The sequence below is a fragment of the Homarus americanus genome, unplaced genomic scaffold (genome assembly GCF_018991925.1).
Source record: "Homarus americanus isolate GMGI-L3 unplaced genomic scaffold, GMGI_Hamer_2.0 scaffold31037, whole genome shotgun sequence".
Lineage (NCBI taxonomy): Eukaryota > Metazoa > Arthropoda > Malacostraca > Decapoda > Nephropidae > Homarus > Homarus americanus.
This window is the reverse complement of record NW_024722227.1, coordinates 5,911,480-5,934,582: the sequence shown is the minus strand read 5'-3', so window position 1 is coordinate 5,934,582 and position 23,103 is coordinate 5,911,480. Positions and strand designations below refer to the sequence as shown.

General features: G+C 41.6%; 1 protein-coding gene across 9 annotated transcripts in view; it reads left to right on the top strand.

Annotated features, from left to right (window-relative positions):
* LOC121862335 (capping protein inhibiting regulator of actin dynamics-like) overlaps positions 1-21,937 on the top strand; it is a 67,414-nt gene extending 45,477 nt beyond the window's left edge. For 6 of the 9 annotated variants that reach the window (XM_042360543.1, XM_042360550.1, XM_042360547.1 and 3 more), the window contains exons 3-8: positions 13,571-13,740; positions 13,932-14,123; positions 15,595-15,735; positions 15,946-16,086; positions 18,908-19,213; positions 19,486-21,937. In XM_042360543.1, coding sequence (XP_042216477.1) covers positions 13,571-13,740; positions 13,932-14,123; positions 15,595-15,735; positions 15,946-16,086; positions 18,908-19,213; positions 19,486-19,566 — 1,031 coding nt within the window. In that variant the 3' untranslated portion in view covers positions 19,567-21,937. Of the gene's footprint in view, positions 1-7,216; positions 7,298-13,570; positions 13,741-13,931; positions 14,124-15,594; positions 15,736-15,945; positions 16,087-18,907; positions 19,214-19,485 lie in introns of all 9 variants that reach the window. The other 3 variants (XM_042360545.1, XM_042360546.1, XM_042360552.1) reach the window with 2 other exon arrangements.
* Positions 21,938-23,103: the final 1,166 nt, after the last annotated feature.

Genomic DNA, 23,103 nt, shown 5'->3' with positions numbered 1-23,103 from the left:
CCATTCTGTTTGTGTCGAGCGAGTCTGAGAGCAAAAAGAGCGGGTTGCACTCTTTCATTTCGCATTTTAAATAGACTAGTGAAGGGAGATATTTCTGGATATTCGAAGTTGTCGGTGCTGAGAGTTTTAAGTAGAGGGAGGTGCAGTGTTGGGACCTTTATCTGCCGGAGATGTTCTTGAGCACCGAGTTACCCTTCACCTACACACCACATTCATATAAACTTATTGACCTTTGTTCTCATCAGTGAAGTAATGATTTCTTGACAGGAAGGGGAGGAGGAAGTCAGTGCGGTGTAGTGTGGGCGTGTTTCTTTCACAAGTGTAAATATGGAGTAAAGGTATTTTATTTTGTTATCGGTTCCGTTTTCACTTAACTTTGGCGTGGCCGAGGGGGAGTTTATTTTTATTTATTAATTTATTTATTTATTTAAGTAGAGGTGGTTTGGTAGTATTACCTAGGTGCCGCTGGGGTGCCGTGATGGCCTCTACTTGAGACGATAATGAGACGATCTAGTGTTAGGACGGGGATTCCTCCAGTCTTTCTCAGCCTCGCCTCTCATTTCCCACTCCCTCCAACACAAGTTTCCTCTTCATTAGACGTTCATGTGTTTGTACAGAGATAACGACGTTAGTTCTAGCAACACATCCGTTGTGGTCTTAACGAGTGTCCCGGCTGTTGTTCCAGAGATACATTCTTGCTGGTAGTATATCGTCCAGTTTCCTGCGCCTGACTCGCTCCTTCAGAGTGCCGGGGAAAACATGTGTATTGTTCCAGATTTAGTAGGGTGTGACTTGTGGGAGATGTTATTTAGATGGACAAGTATGGCGGGGCCGCACCTGTGTGGTGGCAGCTTTTTGACCTTTACACTGCCTCTTCTATCTCTGGCCCTGCTTCACTAGTCTGCCCATTACGTCACCTTCTGCCCTACTCTATATTTTCCCCGTTCTTTCTAATTTAACAAATTTATTCAGTGATGACTCACTGTACATCACCACGTGTTTGTCAGCTTCGTGTCGTTTGATTGTCTTCTTGTTGGTTTCCCTTTTGTTGTACTTGGCACACGTCTGTTCACCCACTGAGTGCTAGTATATTAGTATGGAGGGCACAAGTGAAAGGAGCCGCCCACATAACCGAGGCATGGCCGGCGAGGCAGTATCACCCACGCCCGCGACCAAGGTATTGATCTCTGGCGGGCTATGCACAGGGCGCGGTCTGCACTAGCTGCTGCTGCTCCGTCGCCGCCGCCACCACCTTGTTGCTGACAACCAGCTTCATACCTGTCACTCCCATCCCTGTTTTATGGGTCTGGCATACAGTTTAAGACCTCCTGCAACTACATACTTACACACACACGGCGTCTTCTCCGCTACCATATGGCATTGGCATCAGACCTTTCATTGTCTTCAGCGATGTCAAGTGTACACAATACATTGGTGATTGTCTTCATCGGCTAAAAACTGGCACTCATCTTACCACGCCCAGTAGCCTGTCCTCTCCTTGTGCACCACGCCCACCAGGGCACTCCCTGGTTTGTATCGGCAGGACCTGGAGGCGGTGTACACGTCTGGCTGGGGGCGTCTCGTGCACTCCAGTCACGTCATGCAGTAATTTGGTAGCCGCCGCGCCGCCTCCTGGATACCTGTCATCGCGCCCACCATAATTCACCCCTTCCCAGGTTTCCCCTCCCTTACTCCTCCCTTTCCAATGTTTCCTCTCCCCTTCCCATATTTCCACTCCCCCTTTTTTTTTTCTCAATCTATCATCATAACGAATTAACACGCCAGTTAATAGCTCGTTTGTCGTTGGATATACTTTAATCGGACATTAATCGCCTAAGATAATAAAGAAAAATAGTAAATAAACCGTCAAAACCTCGGGCAAAGGCATCATGAAGTGAGACAACGTAACATGGTTATTTAGTCAAAATATTGTACCATAGGAAGCTGTGTATGCCTCCCTGGGTCATACACAACACTATAGAAGCTTAATCCAATACACAAGAAACAGTGGGGGCACGATAGCATCTCGTGCCAGGATATTCAGATGCGAGGTACCAGAACTCTTACAACACACGCATTAACACCTAATGAAATCAACGGATAACAATCTTCACTGATTTGAACTCCCGACGATCATATGACGTTACTGATAACACTGGTGTACGTGTTTTTCTCAAACATTAATATTCATTATTTGTTGGATAAAGGGAAGAAAGTTTTTTGTATGAAGTTGTATCACAAGCGCCCATTTGACTTTATTGAATCTATGCTGGATGTCCCTTTCACTTGGTAGTTCTATATCCGTGTATGAGGCCAGACTGGGCCGCCGCCACCATGCACTGGAGAGAGCGACCTTGGCTGGTGTCAAGGTCAGCGGTACCGCCCCGCCCGCCGTCGCCTCCTGCCCTGTGATAACACCCACACCAGACGCGCCCTCCACAAATCTTATTACGGGAAACTTTGGATTACCTTTTGGTTTATTACTGTCTGGTGGAGTTAGTGCTGAAGGGGGGGGAGGGTTGCAGTAGGTGCCGAAATGGAGTTTTCAGAAAGGTGGGTGGGTCTTCATTCTTCAATAGGCGGTTTCGAGCTGCCACAGTGAGTTGGGTGGTTGCGTGCAGATTTGAACAACACTGCTAACCCATTGTCGCTATGGTGTGAGAAGGGAGTTTTTCATTAATGATTAGACGTTTAGAACCAAATTTACATATCCATAAGAAAAAAAAATTTTCCTTGCTTATGTGCAGCGGCTCAGTCTACGGTGTTTAACCATTAAATTCTAATGGCAGCAAACACGTGCCAACCAAACGTAAGATAAAGATCTTTGTTAGATTGTTTCTTGCGTGTCAGCTTCTCATAAATAAGTAAGCCCAGTAAACTCGTCGCTATTCGTCTTGTGGAAATGTCTTGTTATGCCTTACACCATTTACGATAATAATGTCCGTAACACTAACAAATTATGTTGCATCAAATTAAAGGAAGAAAATTCACCACCCTGTCATAAGTTGACATTTTATCATTTAGGTCGAACAGTGTAAAATGTCCAGCCCTTTACAAGCCCCCACGCCGAGCCCCTCTCCTTGTATATGCTGGAAATGTCAAAAAATGTGGAAGAGTTCCACCTGGATAATGGATCAGTTGCATGTCATAATTAGTGCAGGTAATGAGGGCAACAGGCCTACCTGCTCCCCCGCGATGACACACACACACACACACACAGCTGCTAGGATACCTTGAACTGTCAGCTGTTTTTAGTCTTGAGTATTAAAATGTTACTCCTTCGTGTTAAGCTCCCTTCAGCAACATACTCAAGTGTTATGTTACCTCGGTAAGCTAGATACTTAATCAGGGGGGATTTGGTTACTTAATCCGGGAAATCTCCTTATCGGTGCGCCTGGTTATTCGTCCGGGGATAATGGTTGAAGTTGTATGTTAGTTTAAGGTGGACGTAATGCCGGCGGGATGATCATGGCGATGTTAGGATAACGAAGATATTTCCTGTTGTGGCCCAACTTTCTTGGCACAGCCGGCAAGATTGTGTGTGCTCGCGCGCAGTACATCAGGCACATTGGACACACACACTAACCTGTAATTTTTTTTATTCCCAATTACGAAAATCTGTCCATTAGATTGGAATTATTTTTTATGGTGAAAGTTTCGTTGTGATGAAAATTTTCTTGGTGTGGGGAGAATCGTGGTTTGCCTTTGCCCTTAAATGGGAAGTACTTTAGTGTACGAGTCGAGTGGTTACGACTTAATTTGGGGAATACGATAATCGGATATACACCAACAACACTGTAAATTGTTATAAACGTATTAAATTTTATCGTTCCTGGACAACTTACTGAAAATGTGTAACAGGAAGTACAAGCGGACCAGTGCTGCTGCTGTTTTCATTTTCTTATTCTGCTGTGTTTCTCTTGTTCCTGCTTTTACTGCTACTGCTCTTCCTTCTGCTCCTGAGGGCGTGGTTCGTGGTGGTAGAGGGTAGTGCTTCGTCAGATACTACCATGAGCTCGCACTTCCCGTCGTCGTGTGACCCACCTTGCATGTCGCCCCCCACCCGCTGTTCCTAATGTGCATTCTTTGTGTGCAGGGAGTACTGGTGTGGGCAGGGACACCTTGGTGTTGTAGGTAGGGACTGGCTGTGGTGTGTGTGTGAGCACCTCTGGGCTTGCATTTGGAGGTGATGCTTCGAGTTAAAGCTGAAATACCCAAACAGTTCTTGTTCTGAAGGTTACTAACTGTCAGTGATATTGTAGAGGTTAAGGAGTGTTAAAACACCAATTGGTAAGTTAGACATTTGGCGCACTGTTGAATTATTGTTGTTAGTGTTCGTAGTAGTGACAGTGTAGTGACTCGTACCCTTGATTATAGTGCGCTGTTCCCACGGTTGTGGTGGGTGGGAGTTCATGCCATTTTTACACATTAGTTTGCTTATCATCGTTCTCGAGGATTTAATTATCCACAATGTGGGACACTTAATTTGTTTTGTAACATCCAGAATAAAATATTAGTTGCTTGATTTCGGACAGAACATGGAAACTCGGGCCTGTATGGTTTCTGCCGATAGTGTGATGTATAAAATACGTGTTAAGCTCATTAAGGATGCAAGCTAAAAATGGTAATGTGTTGGAGGCGAGGGAGGAGTAAGAGGGCCAGCCTAGGTTGGTGCAGCAGGTGCGGTTGTGGTGTAGATGTTGCTATTGATCCCCACACTCGGTATGCACGACGGCTGACACCAGTCTTTGCTCCCTCCTACTTGTCTTCCTCGACTCTAGCACACAACCTCACATCTCACCCTCCTCTTTGCTCTTCCGTCGAATTAGATTTATACTTTAATCAAATTGCTTCTCAACTTTTTTTTAAAGTACGGTATGGTATTATTGAATTGGTCGTAGTTGTGCACTGCAAATAAAATTATTTTTGCTGTATTTTCAGTAAACATTTGATAACTTCAAAGTCTTACGAGCATTGGAATTGAAGGGCTTTTTTTTTTAATATCTGTAGTTAACGATATAGTTCGGTTAATTACTCAATGATCGTGTATACAATTTTCTGCTGTTGTACTTATGATGACAGGTGCTGCTGCTTCCCCTCCACACACTTCCCCCCTCTACTACAGCTTCAAGGAACCATCAAGTACCAACCCCCCTTGCATTACCCTCTCTTCCTCCTCTCTACTTTGCTTCCAGCTCGGCCCTCCACCCCACTCCGCCAGTGTTTCGTAAGCAGCTTCCTTGCGGTGAGAGCTGCGGGCCCTCCCCTGCATCCCAGCCTTTTGAATTCTCCCAAACACTGTGGGTTTCGCCTCGTTGCCGTATAACTGGACCCCCTCCGTTCTTACCTTGTTTACCCGCAGCTTTACTGCCCTGCCACAACTTACCCGCTTTCCACCCTGATTTTGACTGGTTTCCCCTCGTTGTAGGTGCTTTACGTTACCGGTTTCCCTTCCCCTCTTGCACTTTCTCCCCCTTCTCCCTCCCCGCCTCCCTCTCCCTCCCCTCCTTCAGTCGTGATTCAGTGTGTTTCCCCCTTGGTGGGGGTGGCCAGGGCCCCCCCACCAGACCGACTACTCCACGCCCAGGTTCTGGGAAGTGGCCATAAACCCGAGGGGCGCACATGTCACCATTCTTACCCTCGGCCGCGCTCTCACCATACCTCTTCTATCAGCTCTTGTTTCTTAATCCACCTGAAAGGCAGTTAAGAGAGTTCTGTAGTCTTCCAGGCGCCGAGTATTGTACAAGCTTCAGTAAGATTGTTCCGAACTTAAACAGATTGCGACACATTGAAAGAAACTGCTTAGACCCCATCTTGAACCGTATTGCTTTACATTGAAGCTTGCTTGGAATGTAACTATGTATTTTAGCCAAGTTTCTGTAACTACCTTTAGTTCCCATATGACGTGTAAAGCTGGATATTTTATTAGCCAGCCACGTCAGGTGTAAATCATTTTTAAATACTATTGGAAGTCTTCAGTCAATTAGTCGGGGATTTTATGGGGTATTTATGAGAACCAGGGAAAGGGGAAGTGTGTGTGAAGATCTAACCTTTAGTGGAGTAAATATCATGATAAAGATTTTACTAAAGAAGTCAGGTAGTGGAGGGGTGATGTGTCCAAGGTAGTGATTGTTCCCAGGTTAAATATTATTGGTGGTGAATAATTGAAGTGAGGTTGTAACTGGTCAGGAGAGCCAGAAAAATATCGGGCAACTTCGAAAGTAAATTTATATAGTTTTGTTTTGAGTTTCAAGAAGTATTGTGGAATATCCGGGAAAGTTGTAATACAATTAATCCTTAACATCAATATATTTTCTTAACAAGTGTGTATTCGGCATAGTGACTCCCGGTAACTGGTGCATATTTGTCGAGAATGAATTTTAGATGTTATTGATATGGAAACCGTTTATGTAGCAAAGTTAAGAACATGTCATTTAAAAGTAGATGTATTTTATGGAGCAGGAGTTGGGTAACTGTTAACACGGTGGGTTGACGTAAATGGGGATTAAGACAAGGGATTGGTGGTGAGGGCTGTAGGTGACGAGGGAGGGGCAGATAGCACCCATTAGTTTCGACTTTGAATTGGTGCATTAGACCCAGTACAGTATGTGATCCTGGTCGTCGTGGGGTCCTGTAATCTGACTTTTTTCTTTTTCTTTTTTCTTTCCGTGTTAAAGATTGAGGATGTATTGGTTTTAGAGCTTAGTGTATGTCCAGAATAATTGTCAAATATATTGCTGCAGTTTTGACGCTATCCCTGTGCCGACGTTACAGTAAGCCAACCAGTTGCCTCCTCGCATCATCTAGGAAGGGGGACGGGGCCAACTTACCAAACTTTAAGAATCCAAGACCAGGATGTCTTTTTAAATGCCCAGTGAAGGATTCGTTCTGGTGAGGTTTGCAGTGAATAATGTCCACTGGGATGATAGCTGTCGGATGTTAACGTGACGCAAAGGTTATCAAACTGATAACAAATGATAATGTTCGGTACAATATGTGAATCCTCACTATACGCATTGGCAGCAGACGATGAAGTAGGTTTGTGTATAAACGAAATCGTGAAAACCACTTCTGATCAGTATAACGGAAACAAATTATTAGCAACTAATTTATCGAAGAAAAAAAATCGCACCTCAAATCTGAAAGTTCCGACCTGCAGTCCACACATTGGTGTTGAGTGATGACTCAAGTGGTCTGTCCCTTTGTTTACTTATAGGCCGGTATCATAAGAAACCCATCAAGAAGGGCCAGAAGAAACCCAAGTGCAAACAGCCCAAGAAGTGCAGGAAGTATGTTGGTGAGTATGGTAGCCCGGGGCTCCCTGCCACGCCTCGCTGTACCTCTTGATCTCCTGTGTTTGCATGTTTGTTGTATTCCACTGCCATTAAAACTTTGACCAACCAATAGACACATCATTGTTTTGTTCCTAATTTGCTGTAATGTTCACAATTATGGAGGATTAAAAAAAAGGTAAGTATCGCTTTGTTTTATTATGTATTATGTTCTACAAAAATAAAAATGGTTTAATGCATTGTTCTTGTTACTCGTTTGTTCATAATAATGACATTATGAAGACATCCTTCAGCTAAGGTTATTTTACCCTCTACTTCCCTCCTGTGTTCTCCCTGACGTTGTCGTGTCTTGGATTGAAGGAAGGACGGGGGTGATTCCTGGTCCCCCCGTTGTCGCATGTTGTGCTTTTTCCCCGCGGGCCACCTGCCACCCTGCCCTCCACGTTGTTATATAGGCCTACAGCACAGAAAATTGCCAGCTACCCATCCCCCCGACTTCTGCTTCTTCACTCTTCAATAAGTTGCTTTGTCCCCACAAAGGTCTACCATTATGGTTAGCCTACGCTCTATCCAGTTAAATTAGTCCCCCACTGTTTTTACTGTGATTTCACCAACTGACTTTTTGTGGTTGTTGCCGGCCTTGTCTGTTGCCTCCCCTCCTCCCTCGCCTGGTGTAATGGACAGAATGCCAAGACTCACTAGTTGGGGCGCTTCTGTCCCTGCTGGTGAAGAAGAAAAGTATCGGCGACGGCGGATCTCCCTGTGGTGCTTGTGATCCCCTCTATTTTCCCCTTACTATCAAGGAGCCGTCAAGACTTCTCTACTCCAGGCGATGTGTTCTCCTCAGGTTCAAGTATACATGTGGGTCTTTTTTCTCCCCTTCACATATTTTCACCTTTTCGTTTGTGTTCCTGTCTTCGACCCACGATACACCTCGGGTCATGTACACATTATTTTGTACTTGTATATTCGTTCAGCCATTTCATTGTCTTTGTGGGTTGTTTAACGTCCTCAATGGTGCGGTATAGTGGTGCTCAGCGCTATGGTGTTAATGTTCATGAAGAAATACTTAGCTGGTGATTGCTGTGGATGGTGGAGGTGGTGGTAGTAGTAGGGGTGATGGCTCTGGGGATTGTGGTGGTGGTAGTGGGGTTGTAGTGGTGATGGCTCTGTGGATGGTGGTGGTTTGAGAGATAGAGTATCAACAGTAACGACCCCTTGGGCTGTTATTTCGCATCCTTAGTCCCCTTCCCCTCTTCCGCCGCCTCCTTTCTCCTCATCCACCTCATTCCCATCCTCCTCCCACGTTATCGGTTCTCTCTCATTCTAGGTTTTTCGTTTTCTTTTCTCCTGTTTTCTTGTTTTCGTCGCCCTTCCTTACACGCTTTTCTACTTTTTTTCGGTTTCCGTTAATTCTGGTTTTTATTTCCTCTTTCCGTAAGGTTTTTCATCCCCCTTTCTCTCGCTTCTCCTTTTCCTACTATTTTTCTCTTCTTCCTTATCTCCCCTCGCCTTTCCATTCTTGTTTTCTGCACTATCTACTCCGGGTCTCTCTCTGCACTTTTCATCGTCCTCACTGCTTGTTTAAGCTGGGTCATCCCTTTGCAACTGGGTGTGCTTTGCTCCCTCCCGTGTTGTGACTTGGTGGTGCACAATGTTGTGGTGGTCTACTATGTCTCTCTCTCCTTTCTCTCCCCTTTCTCTCTTCTCTCTCCCCTTTCTCTCTCTCCTTTGTCTCTCCCCTTCCTCCCCTTCCCTCCCTCTCCCTCCCCCTCCCCCTCTCCCCTCCCCTTCCCCTCCCTCCCCCTCTCCCCCTCTCCCTCCCCTCTCCCTCCCTCCCTCCCCCTCCCCTCTCCCTCCCCCCCTCCCTCCCTCTCTCCCTCCCCCCTCCCCCCTCCCTCCCCTTCCCCCTCCCCTCCCTCCCTCCCCTCCCCCCTCCCAAATTCCTCCGTGTGTTATTGTTCCCCTTTCTTATCTCTGAGTTCATTGGTTGAGATGGCGGGTGTGGTGGGCTTGGGGTTGTGAAAGTTTGGTAGTTGTGGTTGTATTTTGATTGGTAGTTATGGTAGTCTTTTGGATGGTTAGTTGTGGTAGTGTCTTGGTTGGCATTTGTTGTATTCTGGTTGACCGTTGTGTTGGTGTAAAATATTCTTCGTCGTTTTTTGAGCTGCCGTCGTCGGTGGTGGGTTGACAAGAGGCCGCCTCCCCTGCCGTACATTTTCACCATCGTATATATAACAAATGTCTCGGCTTCCCAGGGTTCGTTTCCCAGCTCCTTCATTACATTCACTATTTTTTCTCCCTTCATAATCTTGTTATTTTTCTGCTCCAAAATGAATTTTTATTTTGTCTGCGTTGTAAGTTCGTATTTCTTGCGCGAGCCCCCTTTTTTTTTGTTTTTTGTTTTTTAAGGTTTTGACAGGTGGCTGACGAAATATTAATAAATTGAGTTTTCACGAGTTCTTTTTGCCTTTAAAAGTTTTCCATTTTGAGATTTCTAGGTTTATAAATAATTCTTGCTTATGTTTTAAATGACGGATATTACCCAGGCTTTATCCCGAGTTCTTTCATGGGGAAGTGTGCCCTTGCTGATGCAGACTTCGTGATGGTAGTTTCTCAGCAGACCTGAAGTATCCGGATTTTTATAGGTAAACAGTTCCCGGCAGGATTGTTCTCTCGGCACGCAATTTTCAAGATCTTCTTTTCAGGTGAACTGGACGTAAAATTTTGTCAGCCGCTGGAGCATGTTGGTGGAAGTTGGAAGGGGGGGGGGGTGGCCCCGAGGGGAATGTTGGCGTGGTCCGGAAGGGGGGGGGGGAAGATCGGCGTGGTGGCCTTTGATGATAACTACGTAATACGCCTCGCCACACCATCTTGAATTACGCCTCTCCACACACCTGACTCTTGCCTCCTGACCAACCGGTTTTACTTACACACACACACCACACTCACTCACTCAAATGCACCTTCTCTCAGTTAATGGTCTTTATCACTGAACAGTTGTCTTGATACTACAACTTTTGCCTTTTACTGCTCCTGTGTTTCCCGACACAGTTTCCTGTCCCTCCGAGCGTCGCCATCGTAACGAGGGAGAAGCTACATAACCAAGGTAATGGGCTGAAGTTAAGGGTAGTTAAACTCGTTACTTCAGCGCCTCCACCTCATCCCTCCCCTCCCTCTCGCCGCCGCCTCGTCTCACTCCCTTTACCTAACACGTGCAATTTCTCGCACTTGGTTTACCCATCACCAGGAATATTTAGCCAAGATGTATATTTATCTATATAATTCATCCATATTTGTTGTGTAAACACTAACTACCACTCGTATAATGTTCATTCGAGTTACCCTTTTGTGAAACTTGCCTAAATGTCTGCAATTATTACTGTAGTTAGTAATGAAGTGTTTTGTCTCGCCGCTGGGATCTGAGGAGACAGTGGGTGGGGGAGGGGGGTGTAAGGAAGGTGAAGTGGCATCTGCACATCATCAGTGACACTTTAAGTATTTATGAAGTTGTGGCTGTTAAGATCCTCCAAATATTTTATCTTAGATTTCGATCCCGTGAGGATAGTAAAGGATAAGTGCTTTGGTAATTTTGGTGATCTACGTTTTATAGACATAAGTGAGGAAATGTTTGCTTCTAGTTTTATTAGTATTTTTTCCTTGGCTATAACTACCTGAATTTAACATTATTAAAGAAATTTTTAAAGTTTGATTCTGGAATATGTTCCTTGATAGTTTGTTGAAGGACGCTTTTTGTCGGCAATAGGTAGCAAATCGGTTTGATAGACTGAAGATTGGGGATGTGGGCGAGGCAGGAAGGGGGGGTTGTCTGGGACTAGCAAGGTCAGGAGCAGGGCGCCGCCTTGGCTCTGGTGGCCCCGCCAATGACGTCAATGTTGCTGCCAGGCTGTCTCCTCCACCAGCAGGAGCCGTGTCCCACAGCTTTCGCCGTTTAAAGTGTATTCTCGAAATGTAGAGACTGCCATCTAGGTTGTGGTGAATCGGGCGAGGATGGTGGTAGTGGGCTCACAGACGGGGGATGGGACTGTTTACCCGGGGCTATGACGTAATGCTAGGACAGTGAACCCACACGCTGCCGCCATTCTCCTCCCAGTTTCCGTCTTCCTCCGTTTTACTTTCCTTGCCAACTAGTTTTTAAACTCTGACTTCTCATAACTATCCAATTATTTTTAAGTCCCTTTTACAAAAATACCCTAACAAACCCAGAGGCGCTTACTCAACAGGTTCAGAAACTTGTGTTAATGAATACATCTGCCACTGTTATTTTAGCAGACGATTTAATCTTACGCTGATGGTGGCAGTTGTAATTTATAGTAGTGACGTAATGTAATAATGTGGCAAGACCATTGGCTGCATAAAGTGTACGAGTGGAGTGTTGTGGGAGCCTCAACTCCATGGTGCCACTGTCGCATTGCAGGTGAAGGCGGTGGCGGTGGTGTAGGCCCGGCTGTTTCCTTCCTTACTTCCGTCACGTCACTTCTCGCCCGTCTTAGACTAAACTCAAATACTGGATTTCTTTTCTTCATTTTAGCTACTGCGCTGCAGCTTAACCCCCATTTAGATTTTTGTTTACTAACCTTTTATTTATTTATTTCATTTTTTTATTTACGGAAAGTTTTCTGTGGTTTGTTGTCAGTGATATATGCATTGATCCGTCTGGGCGACACAAGGACTAGTCAACTCAGCACGCCGACTAGCACTCGGCAACAGCACTTGTTGAATACTGGTACCTGTTGCCAACAAAAATAATTCCTCCATTTAAACTGTTGTCACGCATGATTCAGCCGCTGGTTTATAGTTTTCCCGGTCAAACTTAGTTGGTTAAGACCACGGAAAATAAAATTTGTAGTAGAGGAAGGAAGTTAAACTGGCAGAGCGAGTGAGGCAGTTGTGACTGTGATGCATTAAATGTTTTCGGGCTCAATGTCAGGTGAACAGCAACACCTATTTGAAGCCGTGTGGGCTCTCCCATTTTGACTAATTGAGGCTGACCCCAGGGCCGTCTGTAATTCCAGTTGTGGAGAGCCCTATGGTCACCGACCCATGTTTGAGACCTGACTACCTATTCATTACTTGGAGAACGTCTTATTAAAAGAATCCAATTTACTGCACTAGTTTTCTGGTATACGAAATAACTAGACCGACCGAGTTGAACTACGAACCCAGCACCAGAATTTATTGAATCATTGGAATTGCAAATGGTTTATAAGAACAGGAGACCAGTTTAATATCGACTCCCCGATGGCTAGCTAGTTCTGTGACGAGCCCGTGTGTATGAAATGGAGTATATTATTATTACATGGGACTCCCTTGATGATAGTTTGCTCTGAGCCGAAGTTATTAATCTAAATTTATCACTTTCGACCTCATGAACCGTTAAATTCGTCAGCTTTGCACACACTGAGTGTGACACTCAGGCCACCATTTAAAAACTGGTGTGGAAGGAAACTGCCTCATGCTCACCACTGTTCACAACTTCCTGAAAGTTTCTTCTAAACTTCACCTTGTGCCCAGCATATTGAATTTTTATTCCCCGTCGTTATTTTGCTGGTCATAGATATGGAGTCTTTGAGCTCGAAGTTTGGGAATGCCAGACAGATGCTCTAGTAATGTGTGAAGAGTTGCTTTCCATTTCGGACATGTTATTGATGCTGGTTAGTTCTCGGTACTACATAATACGAAATAAAATTAGATGGGTGGTGGTGTATTTGTAATTTCGATAATCCAATAGCTGCAGGTTAGATGGGTGGTGGTGTATTTGTAATTTCGATAATCCAATAGCTGCAGGTTACATAACCACTGTTCACTCGTGGTAAGTGTAAGGCACAACACAGTATCAATACCTTAATACTATACTGTACTTCATGCCAGGGGGGGTCCGTCGCCCCTCCCTTTTTTTTCCCCATCGGGAAATTCCAGTATTTTTTATTTGATGCAGTATTGTACTTGGGCGTTTTTGTATAGTAGAAGTAATTAATATTGACTAAAATATTTCGTGATCAAGTGCACATGGCCTCAAAATGCACATATTAGTCTGTTTCACACACATTCCCCCCTCCCTGATATTCCTGGAACCACCCATGCATGCTGGTCTCAGATGAGTATCTCACGACTTCATTATTAATGAACATTGCCTTCATTATCATTTCTTGTACCATCATGTGAAAAAGTTTGACATTTAACTAGGTATGGTAAAGTATTTGTAGTACAGTAGTACTTTCTAATGCACATTTAAACAGGATTCTGCTTTCTTACAGCCACCGAGATCAGGTGTGAGGAGAAGTCCCGAGGTGGTATGTGCTATGAGGTCATCCTTGCCGAGCCATCTGCTGACAAGCCTGCAACTGCATTAACGTCTCCCCGACCCAAGAGTATGACTGCTGAGGAAATTTCTCAGAAGCTTATGCAAGCTGAAGAACGTAGGAAGGTAAGTTTAAAGCACATTTCTCCATGCAAATTCTTAATATAGACAAATTCCAAATGTAATTGAAAATTACAACTGAATAGTACAGTGTTGGTAGATTGTAAGTACTTGTAGTAAAAGATAATTTTATGGACCCACTTCATCAGAAGTTATTGTAAATAGACAGACTACAAGGAGATCGATTATCTTTACAGTCAGTGGAGGCCTCCCGCCTTGCAAGTGTTGGAGAGCGCATGACCCGCCTGGAGGAAGCTAGCCGTAAGAGAGAACAGTCCACTGCAGATTTCATTTCTGCTACTCAAACTGCTCTGGAAGACAAGCTAGACACTACTTCCAATAACCGTGAGGCTTACCTTAATGGACTGCGTGCCAAGATTTCTGATCACGTGAGTGTTTATAGTTAATTATATATTTTACTCCAGCGCCTATTTTTACAATGTATTTCTGGCTAGAACTTCAGTGGATTGATATGTGGTGGACAAGGTAGAACAGCCGAGTACCTAGACTTTATTTCATGTACAGCAAGGTTATTTTGCATGTGTGAATTTTACTGTCCTAAGGGTATCCTTGTACCTTTTCTGTCGCACACATGCAGACCCCACACACGTGCACTCACAACTGTATATAACCCACTTACACATGTACAATCAAAGACAAAAGTTGTGTTGCGGTTTTGTCCAAAGATTAAATATAACTCCTGAAACATTATGAGAGCCCCGTACCACAAGGTAAAGTGCACCAAAAGTTTAGCCCTTCGGCATATGTTTTCACCAAATTTCACATGACTTTTCTTTTTCATTGTACACACACACACACACACCTGTACAGTCCACATGTGCAAGTACACACAAAGTAGGCAACTGTGTGATCAAATTTGTATCAATGTTGTAAAAGCACTAGGAAATGATTAAGGAAAATAACCTACTTCACTCTACAGTTATACTGTATATTTAAATGCAGTATTCTGTACTTGGAAAAATATAACTGCTTTTATTTAGAGGTTGATAGTGCTGCGAGTAATGTAAGTTAATAAATGAAGCAGGATAAGAGGGCCACTTCTATCGCCATATAATTACCATGGATGAGTGTACTGTAGTTACAATGGGAATTAAGGAATCCAGACCTCAGTTTTAAAAGGCTCAAGTTACTAGAGAATGTATGTTGAGCATTCTTTTAAGCTTCACCCGTCAAGTCCAAATCTGTTGGTGTATAAACTGTAGCTTGTAAGTGCTTAAATGCATAGTACAGTACTGTACAGAATTACTGCTCTCTCATGCCCGAGATGTTCCAATGTCTTAATTTAACTGTATTGTACGTGTAAGGTTGGGAAAAGTTTGGACTTCTAATAACCAAATATTAGAAGGAAGTTTGTGAATAGGGAATGTCTTACTATGGACCCAGTTTGGGCAGACTTCTCAAGTGATGATCCGAGATGCTTATTAGCTTAGAATAACAAGAGTATTGTATACCAAAATTTTATGCAGATGTGATTTTATCAACATTTGCCATATACGTACAGTATTTTGTTCCATATCACGTTTTCTGCTACTAGGCTGTGTTAATTGCTAGTTTTTCTGCCTTTGATCTGCATTAATTATCTATGTACTTTATATGCCTTTATATATAAAACAGTATACAGTATTGGAACTTGTCAAGAATACAACTGAATTCATTTGTATTTATTTAGCTAGAAAATACTTACCTTTACCAGAACAAGAATGTATGTACAGTACAGTATTTATGTAAGCATTAAAGCGAGTGATCGAGAGGGGGAAAGGGTGAGGTACAACACCTTGCTAACCATCAGTAGATGTATGTGTATAGTGGTTTGTATTTAATATTTTAAAACTGTTTCAGCTGAACAATGTTGATGGTGTCCGTAAGCAGTTGGAAACTCAGACAAATGAATTGCGCCAAACCATTCAGGACAAGCTTCGCTCAGCTGAAGAAAACCGAATTGAGAACATGGGCAAGATGCTGGAGAAGCTGAAGGATCATGTGAGTGATGAATAAGAATGTGTTAATATGTACTGAAGACAACTATGGCCATAACAATACTGTACAATTTTAGTCTTGGCTTAAAAATTCAAATTTTAATTCATTGTTGTCTAGTAATTTAAAATTAATTTAATCTGTATGTAGTGAGGACAGTCATTTGTGGGAAAATATTCGCTAATATTGAAGTTGCATATACATATTGTCTTACAGGAGGAATATGCTCAGAAGGTTCGCCTAGGTCATGAAGAAGCCATTCGGCAGCTGGAGGAGAGGATTCAGGCCAAGTTGGTGGTTGCAGAGGCAAAACGCGAGACAGAGATAATGAAGAAACTTGAAACCCTTCGGGAACATGTAGGTTTGATTGATTTTTTGAACTTCCTTTCTGTTTGACTAGATCAATAAAAATTTACCTTTCTCAATTTGTTGATATTAAATAGTTTTTGTAATGTTGATGAATTGCATTGGCGAAGAAGTCGAACATTGATTTTTTGTAGTCATGATTTTTCTTGCATGATATTTAACACTTACCTTAATTGACTGTTAAAAAAAATGGTTACTGTTACCTGCACACCTGGAGTGTTTCTTCTTTCCATGCTTATCTCAAAAGGTTCAAATAGATAAGATTCTAAACCTGCATTCAAAAAGTAATAGTTGCTGATAATATCCAACCTGGATAATAAATCTAGGTGAATCTTTCAGCAATCCTAGACATATTTTTTCACAGTATGGTACTATACAGCAGTACATTGCCACTCGGTTACCAGTGCCATACATTGTCTCCCTAAATATCAGGTCGCATTACAACAATATAAATCAAAATCGCTTTCTTTTTCTTCTCACTAAACGTACTACAATAAATGGTTCATGATAACTGGTACCTGCTTTATATTTTTTTCTTTAAATACTGTACCACTGGCAGAGGATTTGTTTCATGATGACATCTGTTAATTATGAATTCTACATAATTGCTCTATAGATCACAACCAGGCAAATCCTAGATACCAATGGTTAGGACATTTATTTCTCATCCTGGGAGGAGGAGAATCGCTTTAACCATTTCCATTGTCAAGTGAAAGTAATGTGTGTAATTCCCCTATTTTATGGCATACAAGACACTATTTTCTTTTCTGAAAAAAAAAAAAAAAAAAGGCTCGAATTGGCCTGTGTCCTGTATGTGAAGTTGAGGTCTCCGGCAAGTTCATGAATTCCCCAGTTGGCGTTTCCAATAGGCTAAATTCTACCTAACCCAACTCCAAAATTAAGTGTTTTTGCTTACTTAAACACTTATTTTTTTATTAATTAAAATAATTATTCTTGTAAATATAAAAGTTCGATTTATAACTACAGTATTGATAATAACACGAGACAATTAATACAGCAGACACCCAACTCTTCAGAGGTAGTTGGGTAGTAACCATTTCTAAACAAGCATTATTATTTATTAATGTCATACCTGCAACATTTATTTTTAAAGCTACAAATACCTGATACAACTGAAGATTTCCAGATAAATTTCTTTTCACATTTACGTCTGTTAACATCGCTGGCGGCATTGTAGCCAGGCTTAGACTTGTTACTGAGGCTACTAGGCCAAGCTGTGAGGTGTTATGGTCGTCTTTGAACTAGTATTTTCGGGTAGATATACATAGCTTTTTCCATTTATTTTTTACTCCGTTACAAGCACACACCATCCTACATACATATTGTGAAAGTAAAAAAAAAAATGATTGCCCTAAGAGTAAACACACAAAAGGAATATGCATTTCTTTCTATAGGAGTTAGTTGGTTTAGTGGGGGAGTGGGAAGAGGCAAGGCTAGGGAATCTGTTGCTAGGGTGTATATGCACCTGTGGTGCAATGGCCAGTATCCTCGCAAGCGAGCGGACCCAAGTTCGATCCTCGGGCAGGGTGAAACTATGGGCAAGTTTCTTTGCCATTTGCCTCTGTCTACCCAGCAGTAACTGGGAACCTGGATGTTAATCGATTTGTGGATTGTATTCCGGAGTAATGGATAGCCAGTGCTGTTGGTGAGTTGTCCAGTCTTCTCGGACTATTCCGTGACTGTGTCGTGCAGCTCGTTAACTTAGGGTGTGGTTGTTTTGTTGGCGACAGCTTCTACACCTTAACAAATTCACGACTAGGAGGCCCTTGGACCGGCCATCCTCGATTTTGAGGGGCTTCCATTATTATTATATGCAAATGGCAACTGTTAAACTTTCATTTGGCTTTTATTTACTGGTACTGTATATTAAGAAGACTATGGGTACAGGAGGAAAATGCAGTGCAGTACAAGTTTTTCCTAAATTCTCCCTGCTAATATGGGGTGGTGTGTGTCATAAAATACAGTAGCTAAGGCTTGGAGAGCAGTTTCATTAACAGGCTCTAATTTTGAAGTTACAGTTCACTTCTTAGAGGTTCCAAGTTTAAATATGCAAGTTGATTCAGTTATTATTCTAGCCACAATTAAGTTAAGCTGCATTCTTGCAGTTCTTGATGTAATATAAAAAAAAAAATAGCCTTCTGAAAAACATATTCTTGGAGTTGCTTCTACAGAGATGCCTCGTGTTAATTCACAACCTTGAAGAGGAGGTACTAAAGTTGGACTGCCTGGCTGGTTAAAGTTTTTGTACCTTAACTGTAGTTGTGTACTTGGATTTCCTTGGTTTGCACTTGCAGGATATTTTACAGCTCCCTCCATTTATCTCATTAGCTTAAGACAGATTTATTGCCCAGGATAAAAATGAGATTATCTAGTTGATGTTTGCAATTCCACAGTATTATACTGGGTTAGGAACCTCCGGTACCCTCCCTTGTCCTTAAGGGTATGTTATAATGTTGACTGGGGCTAAATTTACTTGGTCCTGAAGATTTTAAATACAGTACTGTATTGCTGATGCCAAGACAGGCAGAGAGTACAAAGTTATTAGAAAGTCGAAACCTGTCTTCCATTGTTACCATGTTTAATTTTCAGTCCCAAAGCTTTGGGACACAACATAATTTTGTCATAATTACTTATCACTTGTCTAAACAAATTCGGTTTTATCCTCTTGTTTTTAGTTTCTCTTATTTTTTTAAATAGGTTTTCTTTTTAATTTTACATTTGTTATTTTGTTTTGACTTTAAATTTTGTTTGGTATATCTGAAGTTACATAATATTGTTCCCTTTACGGCAGTCTAATAAAATCAGTGAAGCACAAGAACTGGTCTCAAAGAAAAATGAAGAAATTATGAAACAGAGAGAGCAAGAAGTCGCTGCAAAAGAAGAGCGTCTTCGCAAAATTTCTGAGGAGAAAGAAGCAAAACGGCTAGAGATCTTAAAGATCACCACAGAAAAGTTGGAACTTGCCCAAGTAAACCGCAGCAAGGAAGAAGAGGAATTAAAAAAGAAGACTGCAGAAAGGTTGGAGCAAAAGCTTGAAATTGCAGATAAAAATCGAATGGAGTTGGCAGAAAGGGCAAAAAAGGCTAAGGAAGAAAGTGTGAGTGGGGTGAAACTGGCAATGATATTGTTTCTTAAAATTTATATTTAGTTTCTAAAATATTTGTCTCCTTTGTTGGGTACACCTTGTACATTACTTAAAATGTTTTTGTTTGGTTATCCACACACATCCTAAGTTCCTGAAACCAAATTATTGATTCTTTAATTTTAGTTTTTATTTGGTTCATATTATTACTTTGCTTTTGGGTCCATCACACGTTGCTGTAGTTTCATTGTATGTACTAAATGCTCAATATTTTTTTTCACCCACAGGATCGTAGAGCCGAGCTGGTTCGTGCTAACAAGGAACGACTTATGGCTGCTGAGAAGCATGATACTGCCTCATCTGGTTAAGTCCCTTCCTTAAACCTCGCTAACCCTCTCACCCACCCACCCATTCGGCCCAAGGAACCCACTAGGCTACTGTATTGATGATCATTCACTAAGGAGCCTACAAGCAAAGATTATCATCCTAGTAGGGTCAGATCTGAATTGCAGGCCAACAGGCTAAAGAAGACAGCACGCCTTCATGAACAAGTCAAGCTTTGGCCAATTATACCATTAATCTGTCCCTGCCCATCCATTCACAATCCTAGTGTTGCCCATTTTGAATAGATATTAGGACAGTGGGTCATTAGAAGACTCTCTTTTGTTTGTTTTTCTCTCATGGCTCAGAAGTTGAGCAAGTGAAATCCTCAAGTCTCGCCCTCGGGGGCGAATGTTGGTTAGTATCGTCTTCAGATTTCTCGCAGATTTGATGTTCCCCTTGAAGCTAATCGCCCCAAATCTAATTTGCCTTCTGATGTAGATTCCTAATGAATCTGCTATAATGCCACATGCAGTGATGTTAGCTTGTACATGATGCCTATGCTCAGCTTGAACATTAATGTCTCAATATTTACTGCTGGGTTACGAGTGATAGGTAACATTAAGGTTAATGAATACTTAGAAGATAATGCCTCTTACTGCCAATTTTATAATTTGGGTCTGTCTGTCACATGTTTCTGATAATTTTATTGACAGTGCACTGACCAACAGAAGTAGGCATTAATGATGTAGAGAATATAGATTATTAAGATTCATAAACTCCAATGTTGTGTAGGGTGCTGGATGAGTGGGTGAACATGGTGAACGGAGGTCCTTAGTTATTTTAACCTCATAACAATGCAGTAGTTGTCCCAGGATAAGAGATACCCCCTTCCCCTCCTTTACCCAATAAACTTCTTCCCAAAACCTGTCCATACTGCCTTCTGCTGTCTCGTGTTTTGCGGCAATCACATCCTTAGCGCCTCCTGCAATAGTTACATTACTGTACATCAGTGTCCTTGACTTCCCAACTGTTTCCAATATCCAGTGATATTCTCAATTAAACATTTAACATTAAGAGTCTTGTGATCTGTCTTTAGTTTTTAAGGATTTTTCTAGCCTAGATTGAAACTGAAAGCCTGTATTCTAAGACTGCCTTGTATCACTAGGAATACAGATTTTGGTTTTCATCTTTGTACATTATGTAAAAATATTTTAGTTAGTTCAAAGGAATCAAATTTGAATGCTTTAGCAACCATTGACATTTTGATTTGGATTTTAATATAAGGAATGTATGTAGTGTAAGGTTTGTGCTAGTTGACAGCACCAATAATACTGTATGCTTATCAAAGTACTGATGTCCTAATCTAATAATAGTTCCAGTGCTGATTTTTTTTTTCCATAATTAGTGTGAATATCCAAATATAGAAAATTTTGCTATGTGGGAATCTCTTCTGTTGATTTATGTTTACAGTAAATTTTGATTATTCAAACTCACTTGAGTCATCACAAGACCTAGATGTATGACAACCTGGTCATTGTATTAAGATTATATTGATAGCTGAGCAGCAACATAGAGAAATACTAGTTTTTTATTATGGAATTGTCATGTTCAGTGCCACTTGTTAAGAAGAACCAAAAAGAGTTGATACTTTTTAAAATAATATCCAGACTAGGAGCACTTGAAGCTTCTCGGTTCATTCTAGACCAGCTCCGTGTCCAGTTGTTCTTTAGGGCTTTACTGGTGAAAGATAAAAGAGCAAACTAGGTGAAAATAGAAAATGACAAAATAAGATTAATTTGATTCTCCACTGCAGTCATCATCTTTACAGAACATTTTATTTTTGATTGGAGCATTATATGTAGTGTATTTCCTAGTTATCCCAAAATTTTGATGTTGATAATTGATGTTTACTTTTTTCTGTACAAGGTTGTGCCTAATTCTTTACGTTTTAGTGAAATACAGTATGGGCAATCTCTCCTCCTGAAATTGAGACAAAGGCATCTCAATGTTTAGGTATCCTACAGGGACTTCTGGGAAAATATTTTTTTTTTTTTTGAAAGGGTCAACTTAATAGTAACACTTTCGTGCAGATTTTGCTCCCCTGCACAGACAAAATTTCATTATTTTTTTTGGCTTTCATTGTTTTGGTGTTTGTTTATGCTTAGGAAACCTTTATTTATAGCTCTTCTTCTAGCAAAGCATATAAAAGGCACTTGTAAATGTGGAAAAGTTTAATGAGGATTAAGGCTAATTTTTATATTTGACATTTGCCTCGTTTGAATAAAGTGCCATTTAATTTTGCCGTGACTTTAATTGAATGTCTATTTTTGCATACCAATGTTTGTATCTGTGTTTGTGCATTTGCAGTACATTCCACATTATAGTGCTTAATAAATGGTAGTCCAAATTACACAATTGGTAGTTTTAATGTAGTCCTGTATCATAGTCTATTGAATCTACATGAATATTTTGTCACTTTCTCCATTGTGTATTAGTTACCCAGGGAAGCTATACCAGATTTACATCATGCTACTGCTTACACCTTTCTCTCCCCCCCCCCCATCACATCACATAACATAACAGAAATAGTTACATTGTCGTTCACTCCTTCCTGTAAATTAATGCAAGGAAGTTTGTATGGTAATAGGTACAGTATTACAAGGAAAAGGATCCAGGAAGTTTAATTTTACATACAGTATTTGCAAATTTTAATGCACTATACAGTACTCGTTTTAAAATGTACAGAAACATGACAATATAGGTAGACCTACATAGACCTTGCTGTTGTGGTACTGGTGCTATATGTAGTGATAATGGATGTTAAATGTAGTGATGATTAGACATTAAAATAATAACAGTTTAATGCTAAAAAATATACTTTGTTGTACTGTTGTAGTGAAAAACATGGTGGAACTTGCATACACCGTTAATGAACTATTGATGGAAGAAGTTTTGGGGACTGAACAGCGAGACAATGTGGAGCCTCCTGAGGGTGGCGTCCTACACACTAGCTGTTCAATAGTGTCTGGCAGTGCTGCAGCCATTTTTACCAAAGATGTCAATACATGCATCACCACTTAACGCACTCCTTCACCCCCATCACTACTACGTACCTTTATTATCACTACCGAAATCGTCATTTCAGAGATGCATTATCTTCAGCCAGAGCAGATCCATACAATATCCACTGCTTCCTGCATTCAGAACACTAATGTCTGCCATTTACACCACTGGCTGTGCATCTTTTGCATACAACCTACTATACTCGTGCACATACTGTAACTGCCAACAAACTCTTAAAAACTGCACATGGCCATTTTCCCACTTTCTACCACACGTCCCTCACCCACACCACTAATCTCTTCATTTATTGTTGCCACATTCACTCGATTCCATCTTTCCATTTCTTAAATTTCTCTACTACCGTATATTCTATCGGCATTTGAGTCGTTGGTGACAAATTGAATCGGGGATGTGTTGATGGTGACCTTGGCAAATACTGTCAGGATGTAAGCAATAAATCTCAACTGCCTTAAGGAAAGTACTACAGTATATAGAGTTCCTTGGTTGACCTTTTCTGA